Below are 15,530 nucleotides of genomic sequence, written 5' to 3' on the forward strand. Positions count from 1 at the left end.
CAGACACAAGGTGCATTTTTTAAATGTAGACAGAGCCAGGCTAGCTGTTTCCCCTTGCTTACAGTCTTTATGCTAAGCTAGGCTAACCACGTCCTGACTAAAGTTCTGTACTGAACACACGGACACGAGGTTGATATTCATCTGAACATCCTACTCTCTGAAAGACACAGAATAGGAGGATTTCCCAAAATGTCAAAATATTTATTTAAAGAATTAAATCTGGATCTGCATCCAAAAAATATATATATATAGAGAGACCGTTAAAAACAGGGTGTGTCTGAGACCCCTGTCACCTCGTAATAAATATAGAGTTAAATTTAGCTGACAGACGGCAGCTAGAGGCGGGAAAAAAACAATAAGCCACGCCGACACGAGGTGACGCACACACACTTCCCCCTGGAAACAATAACTTATTGTGGTTTCTCTATCACACCGCGGCGAGATGAGATTCCTGGTTAAAGGAATGCCTCAGGTTTACATCAACGCACACACACAGTTCGAGGACTCCACTTCCTCGCTGCCGCTCTCAGACGTATTTCTGGACAGAGGAAGTACATTTGGACGAGTATGTTTTTAGCTAAATTTAAACCCACGATACAAACTGTGAGGTCTGAGGAATCTGACAGCCAACACCGTGTGTGTGTGTGTGTGTGTGTGTTTACATGCCATAGGTCAAGGGTCGTTTCCCAGGTTGTGAATGTTTTGAGGAAAGCAATGACAGGAGTGTGAAGAGCTGCCAGGATTTGAGTGTGTGTGTGTGTGTGTGTGTGTGTGTGTAGAGATCAGTCCAGAAAGGGAGTGCGACTGAAAAAGCGGCTACAAACAATCTTCATTATGGATTAATCTGCCGATAATTTTCTGGATCAGCGATTAATAATTTGGTCTTTAAACTTCAGAATAAATTTGAAAATCAACTAATAAAGTGTAATAAAATTGATAAATAATTATAAAATTGTGTATTAATAAAGGTTACCCACAGGAGGAAATTCAAAGCTACCCAGCCGTATATAAAGTCATTAAAATGAGCTCCAGCTTTACGAGCAGCAACATTAAAGTGATGAACACATTAATACATAAAAAATTAAAATCCAATAATATCATATATTATTCTGAAATGAGCCATCTGCATAGTGCGTACTTTTTACCTTTAGTACTATAAGTATATTTTGATGCTAATACTCTTTCTACTCTTTTACTTGTAACAGACCCGCTGAGATAAGTGATCTCTTTTACAAGCAGCTTAAAAAAAAGGTTACAGACAACAATAATTGCCACAAGAAACCATATTAGATATGAATTTACGTGCTGAAATAACTAAAATACCTATACACACCAACCTATTCATTCACCAGCTTGCTTATAAGAGCTTAAAAATCTGGCAGAGACACCAATTCTCTTAGTTGCAAGTGCGGGGAGCAGAGCACATAAAAGCCGCCTGAAACGATAACTATTGTCTGATCTCTGTGCAATCAAAGTGCAAATGAATGATGGGAGTTTACCCAGAATATACCAATGTGTCTAGGAAAGGTCATAGATTGCCAACCAGCCCTAAAGTAAAGTGTACAATAATAAGTGAGGGCTTTACAGCACGTGACAAATCTCAGAATACTGCAATATGCAGAATCTAACATGTTCAACCAATGTTCAGATGCAGGTAAAAATGTAGCAGAGACGAGCATTTTTCTGCTTTCAAAGGAGAAACAGGACTTGTTTCTGAAATAAAAACTTAAATCTCAGCTTTGTAAGATGACCTGAGTTATAAAAGAAAGACAGTCAACCAGCCAAATACTTGGGATATTTATTAGAGTCCGACCGATAAATCAGCGTGCCAATATAATCGACCAATATCAGCAATTGCAGATAAATTGGTATCTGTGTTTATAACAGCCGATAAGTGACAATTAAAAAAGAAATGGAGAAATGGATCCTTATGTAACTACAGTTTAGGAACAGGACCACGCCTCTCTCTCTTTTACTAATTTAACCTCCTGCGCCTCACTCAGTTCCTCCACAATCCAATCACCTGCACAAACAAATATAAGTCCGTCTGACCCCTTTCTCTAGTTTGTCTCAGTTGTCACATCCCTCCCCCCCGAAACCCACGGGGAGTACGGTGGCCCAGTGGACAACACTCCTCATAGCAAGAAGATCCCGGGTTCAAACTTCGTGTGGAGTTTGCATGTTCTCGCCGTGCTCGTGTGGGTTTCCTCCCACCGTCAAATTAATAATTCCACGAAGTAACTGTTGTTTTTGTTTTTTTTACCACTGTGGGTTGATCAGCAAGTTGCTAATCGAGACGAGCCCCCCACCCTGAGTCTTGACCCCCGGGTTCACCAAACCCTAAACAACCCCCTTCATCCCTCTCCCCTCAACCCCTCCATCATAAATACTCCTCATTATCTATTAACTACCTTTTTATACTTCACATTGGTCTAGTGAACATCATGTTAAGTATCCCTTATCGGTCAAGCTCTAATATTTATAACAGGAAACAACTTCTAACTTCTTTCCCTGAGCAGTAATAAAAGTGTTCACAGGCTTCTCTGTAACATTTGAGAAATGCATTACTTTAGTTTTATCAGCATTTAAAACCAGCTTTAGTTGTTTAGTAGTTTTTTTTCCTACATTGTGATATCACTAATTTTACTTCAGTAAAAAAAAAAAATCTTCATCCACCAGGAAGCCAAACATTGTTTGTGTGATTAATCTGAATTCAAATCCTTTCTAGGACCTTAAAATGATTTCAAGGACTGAATTGTTGATGACAAAAGCTAACAAGAGGGCCAAAACCTTTAAAAAAGCAGATGATATCCTGAGGACATGAACTGAGTCAGTAGCAGGTGGATAATAGTGCCCATAAATATTTCCACATATCCTGTTTGCAATTAAACCCATGGCTTTTCACAATCATATTTTATAGTTTCAGTTTGATTAAATTATTAACATCTCTTTAAAACATTGTCCTCGGACTGACCAGCCGTGAAAATCAAAATGGTATGGGTCCAGGTCTTTCAGGGCTGGTTGGAGCTCTGAAGTCTGCAGCCTCGTATTTATCTCAAACTCTCCACTGAGTTTTGTATCAACAAAACATGACCAGCAGAGAAACACCGTTCTCTCATCACCAGAGCTCGAACACAGCTGGAGTTCCTCATGGAGTTCCAGCTACCTTCAGTCGTTGGTTTGCTTTACATAATACAGTCTAATTCAGCAATTGTCACAAGCTGCACGATGACACAAGATGAAAATCAGAGGGATAAAATAATAACAAGCAACTCGTGTCACTTTTTTGAGAAGATTCTTCTTAGGAGTAGCTTTATTACTTTTTAGTCTTAACTTGAGTAGATTTTTAGAGACAAGCCATTACTTTGACTCATTTGGATGCATTACACTACTTTTATTTCTTATTCTATGCGTTCATGAGGCCGGTAGTCAGGTGGTTCCAGGTCAGCCATGCCTCCATCTGACTCTGTTCAGAGCAGTATAATGGCTGAAGCTGAGTTAGGCTTAGCGTGTGAACGCTGGTCTGAGGTCAGAACATCGGAGCATATTTACTCCCACAGAGAGCCTACAACCTATTAAAAGGTGCTATGTTTACATGTTACCTGTCTCTAATTTCTTTATCTATGATTATAAATCAACACATTTGGAATCCATGATTTCTTCCATAATCTGTTGAAATATCTAAGATTGTAAAGACGGGAAACATATTTAGACAGAGCAGGAGGATTTCATGTATATTAATTACAACAAAGATGACTTCACCGAGCAGAGCTCATAACAGATTCCCTGGTTTGGTGATCTGCAGGTGCGTTTGAGCGTTTACCTGTTGAGGAAGGAGTTCCCGAATGCATTGAGCTTCCTGAAAGGTTTTTTGGGGTCGACCACCAGAGCATTGCCAGGGACGACACCCTCGTTCTCGCCGTACATCACCGCGATGAAGCCGTCGGTGGTCGGCTCCGGACCGATCCGCATCCCCGGAAAATCCTGCTCCAACAGGTACCTGGGACGAAAGAGAAAAAGAGAGAGAGAGAGAGAGAGAGAGAGAGAGAGAGAGAGAGAGAGAGAGAGAGAGAGAGAGAGAGAGAGAGAGAGAGAGAGAGAGAGAGATGTTTAGCAGTTGTCAGTCTTTCCCCCCCGTGTCCCCTCACCCTCCACGCCACACAGTAGGCCTCCTACAGGTATTACGTACAGGAGGGAGTTTTCACGCAGAATTTGAGGGTGTAGTTTCCCTTTTTTGTCGGCCCCGTCTTTTAATCTCAACATTGACCTCATCAAACTTTCGCACAGGTTTCTCTCGTTAAAGAAATGTGAGAAAGGAAGGAAGAGATGGAAGATCGCCGCAGCATGTCTCTGTCCACTTACTTCCTGTTGTCGCGGCCAGACATGGACATCAAAGAGAGAACAGACCGAGCTGGAAAACCACAACTGCGACAGTTATTATTATTGACCCTGACCGGTTCCTTGTCGCACATCATCACTTGACCCAGATTTCAGTCGTCATCAGTCGACATGTTTTCACTGAGCCTCTGCTCCTGAAGGACTGTCACAGTTGCATCAGTTGTAGTTTGGGGAATAATCAGCAGCCACTGGGTAGATGCCTGACTGATTACTGTAATCTGGAAGTTAGTAGGTCTACACATAACCAAGCATCACCTGGACTCCTGGGCCTTCTTCAGTCTAGAGAGATCACTACGACATGCAAGGACAGACAGAAGCTAATATCTGGTTCCTAACTTGCCGAGTGTTACGTTCACTGTAACAAGGCCATCAAAGCCAGTGGAGAAACCTGTTAGCACTAGCGCTAGCTCGGCTTCCACCATCGGTCACGTAGACAGTAACGTCCTCTCTAGAGTCTCCTGGAGCGATGATGCTGTATGGTCTTTAGAGAGGAAGACCTTGCCTGCAGCTTATATTTTGACGAGTATCTTGAGTTAACAGAGAGAGAGATGGAGTCAGGTGACATTTAAACTTGTTGGGGAGGATTTTCTCCTTATGTGTCCAGGTGTCATTAACACCTGAGTGAGATCTGATCACCTCCAGCTGTGGCCTGAAAGTTCTGATTGTGTCATATTTACAGCTGATCCAGATAACATTTCCAGATCCTGACGTGGGTAAATATTAGTGAAACCACTGCTGCACTGCCTTAAAAGTGGCACCTTGACAGTGACTACTGGGAGAGGGTTTCTCGTTTAGGGCTGAATTTCCAACTACACAGGGTCCCCAGATCAAACTTTGATTGGACTTATTCTTTCAAATGCAACCAATAACACTAATTAAAAATGTGTTGTTACCATTTACGACGGAAAAGGATGGAAAAGGAGTGTTGAATAAAGATGCTTACGTTGATTTGACTTGGTCTCGGTTTGGGCGGTCTCGCCCCCCCCCCCTCGGTCTTGGTCTCGACTGGGTCTCAGCCCCTAAAAGTCTTGGTCTTGACTTGGTCTCGGTTTGGGCGGTCTCGACTACAACACTAACACCTTCTATAAAACCTATAAACTTATTTAACAAAAGGTCCAATCTGACAGGAGAAGATTATAGAATAAATTATATTAGAGGTCAAAATAAGCAAAAGATAAAAGCATGAACAGTCCTACAGATCCAGTTTACAAACTTCATAAACACGTGCCACTACGGTCTACATGTGTGGACCAATTGGGGGGGCGGCAGTAGCTCTGTCCGTAAGGACTTGGCTGGAAACTGGAGGGTGGCCAAAAGATAGTGTGGACTGGTCGCTGGAGAGCCAAGGTGGCCTTGAGCAAGCCCCTGAACCCCCAACCACTCGGGGCAGCCCCCTCGCTCTGACATCTCTCCATGTGTTGTCCCTATAGGTCCTGTTTGTGCATGTGTGTTTTTCAGACCTGAGTGTAAAATACTAAGAATGCTGCTGGTTTCACTTCATCTCCGAAAAATAAAAAAAGAACAAAAAAGTGTTGACTCTGCAATTTACCGGCAACTTGTTCCAAAGATTCATAGCATTCTTTTCAGTTCCCATGATTCATAGCAATCCCTTGGGCAGGGTGGTGCCTCAGTAGTGGAACACACACACACACACACACACACACAGTATCATAGCAGCAGCAACAACTCTGTAGCTTGTGAACTGTCAGTTCTGCTGGTCTGGATTGCTGCCAGAACATAAGAGTGTTTGTACCCGACACACACACACACACACACACACACACACACTTTCTGCAGACATGAGATAAGCTCACTGAACTTTAACTGCAGTTTGATGACCTCAGCTCTCAGTCAGTCTGACCAGTTTTTCCCATTGTTTTATTTCCTTCAAGGCCACTATAACGTTCACCTGTTGTCAAAAGGTTTTTTTAATCTACTTGTTGGACATCAATAATCCACCACAGTCAATATTTAATCACCTAGATGTTTTTGTCAGTTATGTATCAACATGTGGTCATTCAGCAGGGAATGCGCTGCCTGTGGCTGTGTTCAAGGACACTCTGATAAACAAAGTCTCTGATTATTTTTAGATTTGAAACCTGTTAAAACAATGGCTTTCTGACTGCGGTGTCTGTTATGTTATTTTTTTTCTTATGGCTTCTTTCAGACAACAACACAATCAAATTCTGCCTGAAAATATATACAGTTTTAAAACTTAAAAAGTTTTTCATACAGAAAGAGAAAGAAATTCCTGCCCTGCAGTCAACCTGGTTCTGCTACAATCAGCACAGATCAAACTGAGGCTGAGTTAGTCTGACGGAGCATGTGCAGGTCACAGCTCATTCTGCTTTCGTTCTGCTGTCGGTGATCCACATGCATACACTCCTCTGACAGTACTGACATGTAGCCCTGAATCCTGACACACCGAACACACCACCTGACTGTCACCTGTAGCTTTGGCACACTGTCTCTCCACTCAGCAGCTTCACATCACTGAGCATGTCAAAACAGAGACAAGCAGTGTAGCAGTGCTGCACCGATAAGCCAAATACTTGTGGCTTTCTAAACTACTGCTCATTTTCATTTCAGCCTTAATTAATTTTTTGAGATTATAAAATTATGTTGTTTTGCTATGCAAGATATTTAAATAGGAAGATGTTGATATGAAGTTTGGTATGACTTTCTGCCAAACTCGAAGACATTAAGTTTACAATGATTTAAAATAAAGAAAAGCAGGAAACCCCCACATTTAAGAAGCTGGAACCAGAGAGTGTTTGATATTTTTATTTGTTAAAACATCTCACTGATTATTTGATTAACATCATAACCCTTAAAGAAAGTCATGCCATACTCCACTGAAAATTCTGCCTATTTAAGCCACAACACATTATCAGAAAATGTAATATGTGTAGAATCCAAATTTCTGTCCTGTCCCCATTTTTTAAAAATCTGAAAATAGCTTTTATTCATAATAGAACTGCATATTTCTATATAAAACTGATTTATGATTCCCATCCCGCCCGCTCCAGTTGACTTTTTTTTCTGCCCCGTCCAAGTCCCGTGATGAATAGTGAAACTGACTCCCATTCCCACAGGAATCCCATGACCCACAAGAGACCCAAAATAATGTCAGCCTCTAGTAGTCATATAGTGGAGATCTTCTACTTGAACATACTGATGATGAAGGGGGTAGCAAGCACTGAGAACCAAAGTGAAATCGTGGCGCTCTCTTTAACTATAGGCCTGCTTGGTGTACTTTATGTCAGCCAAATTTACCATCACACTGGATTCATCTGTTTGACATCTCATAGTATGCTCTACCTCTTGTGTATTTTTGTTGCTAAGCAAGAGCCTTTTAAACAGGTACATTTTTTAATGAAGTCTGGCATTAAGTTTCTTGGAGCTGTGACCTGCCCTTAACACCACAGTCCAAATCAATAAGAAATTCAGTTTAAGCAATTAAATCAATGAACTGGCAACAGAATCTACACTAGTAAGGACAAACAATATAACCAGCTGAAGCTTCCTCTGCTAAGACCAACTAGCCTTCGGTCTAATTAAATCAATGGCCCACAGCGCCAAAACAGGATGTGATGTCACCGGTCTCATTTAGGTAATCAGGAAATATTGAGCCGAGCAATAATGGACAAACAGTCTGTCTCAACACAGTATTTACTTGAAACAGACTAAATGCAGAATGATCCATGTATTACATATAATTTATCATTTCTAGAGAGAAATGGGAATTATATTCATCTTTGTGATATTTAAAGATCCTGGGTTTTTCCTGTTGGGTCCACTCTCTATAAAGATGTGTCAGTTTCCCCTTTAACATTTAACTTGCAGGAAAAAATGACAGCGGTGTGCTTACAGGGAAACAATCAGTCATCTCTGAGCATGTGGAGGCCACTTGTTAATTTATTGACAACGGGACTTTCTTTCTACGCCTGGTGACAAGAATACTAGCTGGACACGCACACAGCCGGACTGACGCTGGGGGAAAGGTAGACGGACCTGAAGTGTGAAAGAAACGAGATGATCTTGTTCTCGTCTGGATGACCTTTATGCTGCTTCCTTCCCGTTTAGCGGCGTTTGTTATTGTTTAACAATGGTGCGCTGCATGTAGTAGTGCATGTTTCATTTTACTTAAAATGTTTATTAAACTGTTTCAAAAGAGTGACTAGTCAGTTTTCAAACACAAGACGTACAATTAATCGAACTCTTATTGCAACATGGCCTACTGCAATTTTTTTAAATCGCCTAAGCTGCAATATTTGTTAAAGGCAAAATGTCCTGGCCTACACCATCATGGTCTACAGACTTTTTCTAATGAAAATAATTATGTGAAAATGCTCATTCTCTCCAATGTCGCAAATTGTGTCCCAATTGCAATTATATATATTTTTCTCATTTTTATTCAATGTTGCTTCTGTTAGCTGCAAATACATACGTGTATGTGTGTGTGTGTGTGCATGGGATTTGTTTGCATTTCTGTGTAGGTTTGAGAGTGTGTGACCCCTGAACAGCTTCAACAGTGGGGGGGGTGGGGGTGAGGGGGGGAGTGGGGGTGAGGAGGGGCTGAAGGGATGATCAGCTCTTTAACTCGTGACAGCCTCCAGGCAGAAACCAGCCAGGATTTATTTTAAACTTACATCATGAGTCCTATAAGTGACTTTTATGGATAAAAAGTGTTGGTTTGGTTAAAAAGAATGACATCATAAAGAGCTTTATTCAAGGGAGGAATCTGTTGTTTATCTCCAGGAATCAAATGTGAGCTTCATTAACCGAACACTTTCGATTAAACTGTGAAGAAAGGACCTATGTGTATTTCAAAACCAAACTTTGGTGGTGAATCAGATGTTCGAGCTGGTTTAGCCGGGAAACCAAAAATGCTCGATTACACAGATGACAGCTGCAGTTCTTCCTCTGCCCAACTGATCGTGTGATCTGGGCGAAGGGGGAAGTGAATCCCAGTTTCTTTTGTAATCATGATTATTTTCCGAAATAGAAAAAACAAAACTGAAACATTCCTGTGTTCAGATGAGCAAAAAAATGGAGGTTTATGTTTGTTGACTTTGTCTCAACGAGTTCTGGGAAAGAAGGAAAGACGGATTATTTAATTAGTATTTCCTCTGATTTCTGCATTTCCAAATATTGGTGTAGACAATGGATGTCTGAAGATTTGATCGTGAAAGTTGTTTCACTTTTTCTACGGTTTTATGTGTGGTGTGTTATAGTTCATTCCCTTCTTGATCATTTCCAGACGCATTTCTAAAAAAGGTTGTCATTCTAACAGAGTTGACGGTAAAGCTGTTAATCTTTTCTTATTAATCAAATGTGGAATCTATGGCCATTTTCTTCCAACCACGCCAAAAATAAGCAGTTCTTTGTTTAGGCTATATAAGGCCAGATAATCTCCTACAGGATCTGAAGCTGAGATTTCAATACATAAGTTGATCACTGATTGTTTTCCAGACAAACTGTTTCCACCTTATTTCCTGACCTCACTGAAATAAAGCTTAGCACAATGTAACGAGGTACTGGTGTACATGACGTCTCTGTCCAAAAATGCCGGAAATATCACTTGTGCCTGCCGGAGCAACAGATTAAAGGATCAGATCGTGTAAATACACAGAACAAAAGGTAGATCAGTTACAAATAACTGACAGTCCAAAGAAACACAGACTGAAAATCTTAGGAAGCTTTCACACAGACTTGTTTAACAGGACTACAGTACCCATGAGCCTTAGCTGGTGCCAACATAAGAGATGTCAATCTTTGTATTCAGGCTTTACACATTAAGACAAACCAGATTAAACAGGAGTCACAACAGGTTTCCAAATCAAAGTTCGCGTCAGAGGTAGATGACGTCGTCTCAGAGCTGCAGGAGTGTGACAGAAGTGTTGCTGGTTTCGAATCCCCCAAGGATCAGGGAAATGAAACCCAATAACTCCTCCTCATCTCCTGGTTTAAATTTGGAGTGTGTATGTAAAAAGCACACAAACATTTATGGTTAATTCAATAAGGGCCTATCTTGAACTGGCTGCTGTACTACACTGTGTTTCCACATGAAGGTTATAACTACAAGATCATACATGTCTGTAAGCAGGTGGACAATATTACCCATAAACTGGCTTTCACATTAAATCTAAAACTCGGTGTTTCTTTCAGGTTACCAAGGTTAAATAACTCAATGTTTCTTTCAGGTTACCAAGGTTAAATAATGTCAACACCTTGAAGGAAAATCCATGCCAAACTCTATAGAAAAGGTATCCTATTTAAGATATTTTTGAGATTTGGCCGTGCTTTACTAACTTTAAAGAAAAACTTGAGACATTTTCTATTTACCAAGGATACATTCTCCACTTCGGCGTACACCTGAGCCACCGCGGTTTGTCTTTTAATAATATTTATAGTTGGTTAATGTTGCTACCGTCGCTTCTTTCTACCAGAATGCACCGAGAGAGGCCATAGCACGCAGTAAGTGTTTAATATAAAACATATACCTTTCCTAAAATAGAGATCGGCTTTAGTAGATTTATGTTGGCCGAATTTAAAATGAGGCACGACTCATTTATTTGACATTTTAGATTTTGCGCTGCTACACTTGGGTACATATCTAAAAGCAAGACAGATGTAAATAGGGGTAATTCAAATGAGGCCTGGCATTACGTCCAACCAGTATTGGGTGTAAACTGATGTAACACCTGATAAAGGTGGTTTTGCCACGTGTAGTGTAACTCCCTTTCCTCTCATCTCATTTATCACTAATAACCGTGATTATACGAGCAGGTTCACACAGGTCCCGCCCGGACTCCGGCGGTAGTTGGTACCTGATGAAGGTGGTTTTCCCGGTGGAGTACTGGCCGACCAGCAGCACCATGGGCTTGCTCTGGAAGTCAGCGGGCTCCAGGGCCGGAGAGTGGAAGTCATGGAAGAGGTAGGTCTCCTCCAGCGGCAGCAGCTTCTTGCTGTAAAGGCTCTGAAGTCCCTCCGTCACCGTCTGGTACATCTCTCCTTCCTTGTTGCGTCCACCTTGCTCCTGTTTCACCCAGCTGAACATGCCGATGACAGACAGATTCACTTTTCCACCACTGACACTGATGCGCTAGAGTCCTCCTACTTCCCTGTTTTCGATGTTTCCAAATGCTGTTTTTGGCTTCCTCTCACTCAGTTCGTCCTTCAGACTGAGCGGAGAAACGTGTGTTTGGCACATGGGAGTCTCAGCGCCACTCTGAACACACTGGCTCCTCTGTGCGTGTTTGTGCTGATGTGACCGCTACCTGGGGGCACCTCCCTTCCCCCTGTGACGCAGCATTAAGTACACGCGCACGCATGCACACGTGTTCATTTGTTTATTAGAAACCGACACAGAAGCTGATCTGTGTGTTTCTGAATATGTGACAGTTTCATAATTAGGCAAGTTCTGAATGAAAATAACATCTTTCTTTACAAATAAAATGATTGTCAGCATAAGGTTCACTTACTTTGTGTTTTCATAGCTTTCAACCAGATTTTACTGCCTTCCTCTCAGCGGATGAAGTTGCTAAAATATGTATTTATTATTTTTCAGCTATGATATAACAATTATACTAATAAGGTTATAATTAATGGCTTTATTAATGGATGAATAAATATTTTACTAATGCTTTACAGATCAGTTATTTATCCGCCTATAAATGTTTTATGTATTGACTTATATTATAAATAAAAATAACTCAACAGTCAAGAGATATTTCACAACCTGTGGACTGAGGCTCTTTTTAATTGCTTATAACTGTAAATCACCAGTAAACACTTTATTAATCATTAATACCCCAGTTTACAAACCATGTACAAAAGGGCGACACATTACAAAGTGGGATTAAAATAATTTGTTATAATAAAAAAAAAATCTGTACTAAAAATCTGAACTCAAAGCTCACACACAGAGCTTTCACTCGCATCTCATGGTCTTCATCACTAGCCAATGTAACTCCATCAGGTGTCATCTCGTGATAAAATAAAACAATATGCCTATACAAAAAAAGTAATGAAGAAATAATTTTACCCTTAATGTTCGCTTACTATCTTTCTCCAGAGCTTTCAACTATATCTCCCAGTCTCCATATTAACCTAGTAAGGGAACCTTGAGGCAGGAAATCTCTGTTTCTCTGGTTTGGTTTTGCTTTAAATAAATGAACTGTGTGTTTAGCTGCAGGTCATTTAGAGTCATCTCATCATCTCTCTGCGTCCTGTAGCGCCCCCTGCTGGATCAAGCCTGACAACACACCACACAGTCTGTCAGGACTTTATTGGGCAGTACTTCTTCAAGACTCTGAAGAGAAACTTGTGCCAAACTCCACTGAAAAAATTTTTTTTTAAGACATCCTTGCTCTTTGGTAATGCTTCTCATATATAAAATTTAAGTCTCATTTATAAAACTGTGCACAGAAATCTCTCTAAAAGTGTACTTGCGCCCAAAAGCCAAAAATGGTACGCCAAAAAATATTCAGACTTATAAAACGGTGCGTACGCACACTTATAAGCTTGAAAAGTGGCGCATGTGAGGGAGCTCCATGTCCCCCGTTTGAAAAGAGATTAAACCATTTGTGTTCCAGTTGTGTTTAAACATTCACAAACAGTCCACTCACTTAATGAGGCTGCCGATTAGTTAAAAAAAATATGACTTTTTGTAAATGACATAAGCTGAAAGATTTACTTAATAAAATTGTGTTGTATTTTCCATAACGCGTTTTTACAAGCAGCGCATCACATCCACACGCTGGCGCACAGCGTTTGGCTCGAAAAGCCAACGAACATGTGATAAGAATATATGAATATATTCTCCGCTACTATTTGTTCGACTGAGGCACTGAAAACGGTTTAAATGTAATTTTTCCTCCTGTTCACCTTATTTAGGCTATGAGAATAAATTGCACTGCATGCAAGTATGGCATGCCATTTAGGAAATACTATATATATATGAAGTTTGTCCATCTGAATATATGGAATGAACCTTGAATATATGGAATGAAAGTCTGAATATAGTGAATGAAGTCTGAATATATGGAATGAAAGTGTGAATATATGGAATGAAAGTCTGAAGATATGGAATGAAAGTCTGAATATAGTGAATGAAGTCTGAATATATGGAATGAAAGTGTGAATATATGGAATGAAAGTCTGAAGATATGGAATGAAAGTCTGAATATAGTGAATGAAGTCTGAATATATGGAATGAAAGTGTGAATATATGGAATGAAAGTCTGAAGATATGGAATGAAAGTCTGAATATAGTGAATGAAGTCTGAATATATGGAATGAAAGTCTGAATATATGGAATGAAAGTCTGAATATATGGAATGAAAGTCTGAATATATGGAATGAAAGTCTGAATATAGTGAATGAAATCTGACGTCATTGATGTGAAGTGTGACACTGTTAGTGAATCAGCAAGAAAGTGTCCAACGTCCGCAATTTTGAGCAATGAAGAGATTATAAAAACACTGGCGAATGCATGTATGAGCCAAAATATTGGAAACCACATCCAATACCGTTCTCCTGATCTAGAAATGTATTCTCTATTATCATGGAAGACCAAATGCAGGAACCCTCCCAGGCCAGGCTGTTCCCGTTTATCAGGCAAACTGAAATACGCCTTTAACCTCACAGGTGCCCCCCACAACAACCCCTATATACAATCTTCGTATGTCCACCCAAAAGGGCTCAGGCAGCAACTTTTTAAAGAGTAAGATCCTGTGTTTAACCAGAAATAGCTGTTATATCGCTCTCTTCAAAGCCACCGAACTCCATTGACAAAAAATGTTACCGCTGCCAGGTTATTTTTTCTGTGACTTTGGTGTTTAAAAGATTAGTTCGATGCGAACTAACTTAAGCTGTTGTGGGGACACGTGTGAGGTTGAAGGCTTGTTTGCCTGATAAACGGGAACTGCCTGGCCTGGGAGGTTTCCTGCATTCGGTCTTCCACGATTAAAGAGAATAAATTATTTCATCAGGAGAACTACTGGATATGGTTTCCAGTATTATGGCGTGTACATGCATTTGCTAGTGTGTTTGTAATCTCTTCAATGCTCCAAATAGCTGACACTAGATTTCTTACTTATTCGCTCATAGTGTCACAATTACATCCATACGGATTAATCACATCAAAAACACAAGATGGCGCCAGTGCCTTAATGATGTCAGATGATGATTTCATTAAATATATTCAGACTTTCATTCCATATATTCAGACTTTCATTCCATATATTCAGACTTTCATTCAATATATTCAGACTTTCATTCAATATATTCAGACTTTCATTCCATATATTCAGACTTTCATTCAATATATTCAGACTTTCATTCCATATATTCAGACTTTCATTCAACATATTCAGACTTTCATTCAATATATTCAGACTTCATTCCATATATTCAGACTTTCACTCAATATATTCAGACTTTCATTCAATATATTGAGACTTCATTCCATATATTCAGACTTTCATTCAATATTTTGAGATTTCATTCACTATATTCAGACTTTCATTCCATATATTCAGACTTTCATTCCATATATTCATACTTTCATTCCATATATTCAGACTTTCATTTCATATATTCAGACTTTCATTTCATATATTCAGACTTTCATTCAATATATTCAGACTTTCATTAAATATATTCAGACTTTCATTAAATATATTCAGACTTTCATTCAATATATTCAGACTTCTTTCCATATATTCAGACTTTCATTCAATATATTCAGACTTTCATTCCATATATTCAGACTTTCATTCAATATATTCAGACTATCATTCCATATATTCAGACTTTCATTCAATATATTCAGACTTTCATTCAATATATTCAGACTTTCATTCCATATATTCAGACTTTCATTCAATATATTCAGACTTTCATTCCATATATTCACACTTTCATTCAACATATTCAGACTTTCATTCAATATATTCAGATTTCATTCCATATATTCAGACTTTCATTCAATATATTCAGACTTTCATTCAATATATTCAGACTTCATTCCATATATTCAGACTTTCATTCAATATTTTGAGATTTCATTCACTATATTCAGACTTTCATTCCATATATTCAGACTTTCATTCCATATATTCATA

At 39.5% G+C, this 15,530-nt stretch overlaps 1 protein-coding gene across 1 annotated transcript in view; it reads right to left on the reverse strand.

The window, feature by feature from the left end:
• The window catches only part of ehd4 (EH-domain containing 4), a 38,949-nt gene extending 27,273 nt beyond the window's left edge, over window positions 1-11,676 (reverse strand). The window contains exons 1-2 of the mRNA XM_038728305.1: window positions 11,232-11,676; window positions 3,824-4,000 (exon numbers count right to left, since the gene is read on the reverse strand). Of these exons, the coding sequence (XP_038584233.1) occupies window positions 3,824-4,000; window positions 11,232-11,461 (407 nt within the window). The 5' untranslated portion in view covers window positions 11,462-11,676. The remainder of the gene's footprint in view (window positions 1-3,823; window positions 4,001-11,231) is intronic.
• Window positions 11,677-15,530: the final 3,854 nt, after the last annotated feature.

Source organism: Micropterus salmoides, unplaced genomic scaffold (assembly GCF_014851395.1).
Source record: "Micropterus salmoides isolate LMB-PRFRI ecotype aquatic unplaced genomic scaffold, ASM1485139v1 Ms_hic_scaffold_19, whole genome shotgun sequence".
NCBI lineage: Eukaryota > Metazoa > Chordata > Actinopteri > Centrarchiformes > Centrarchidae > Micropterus > Micropterus salmoides.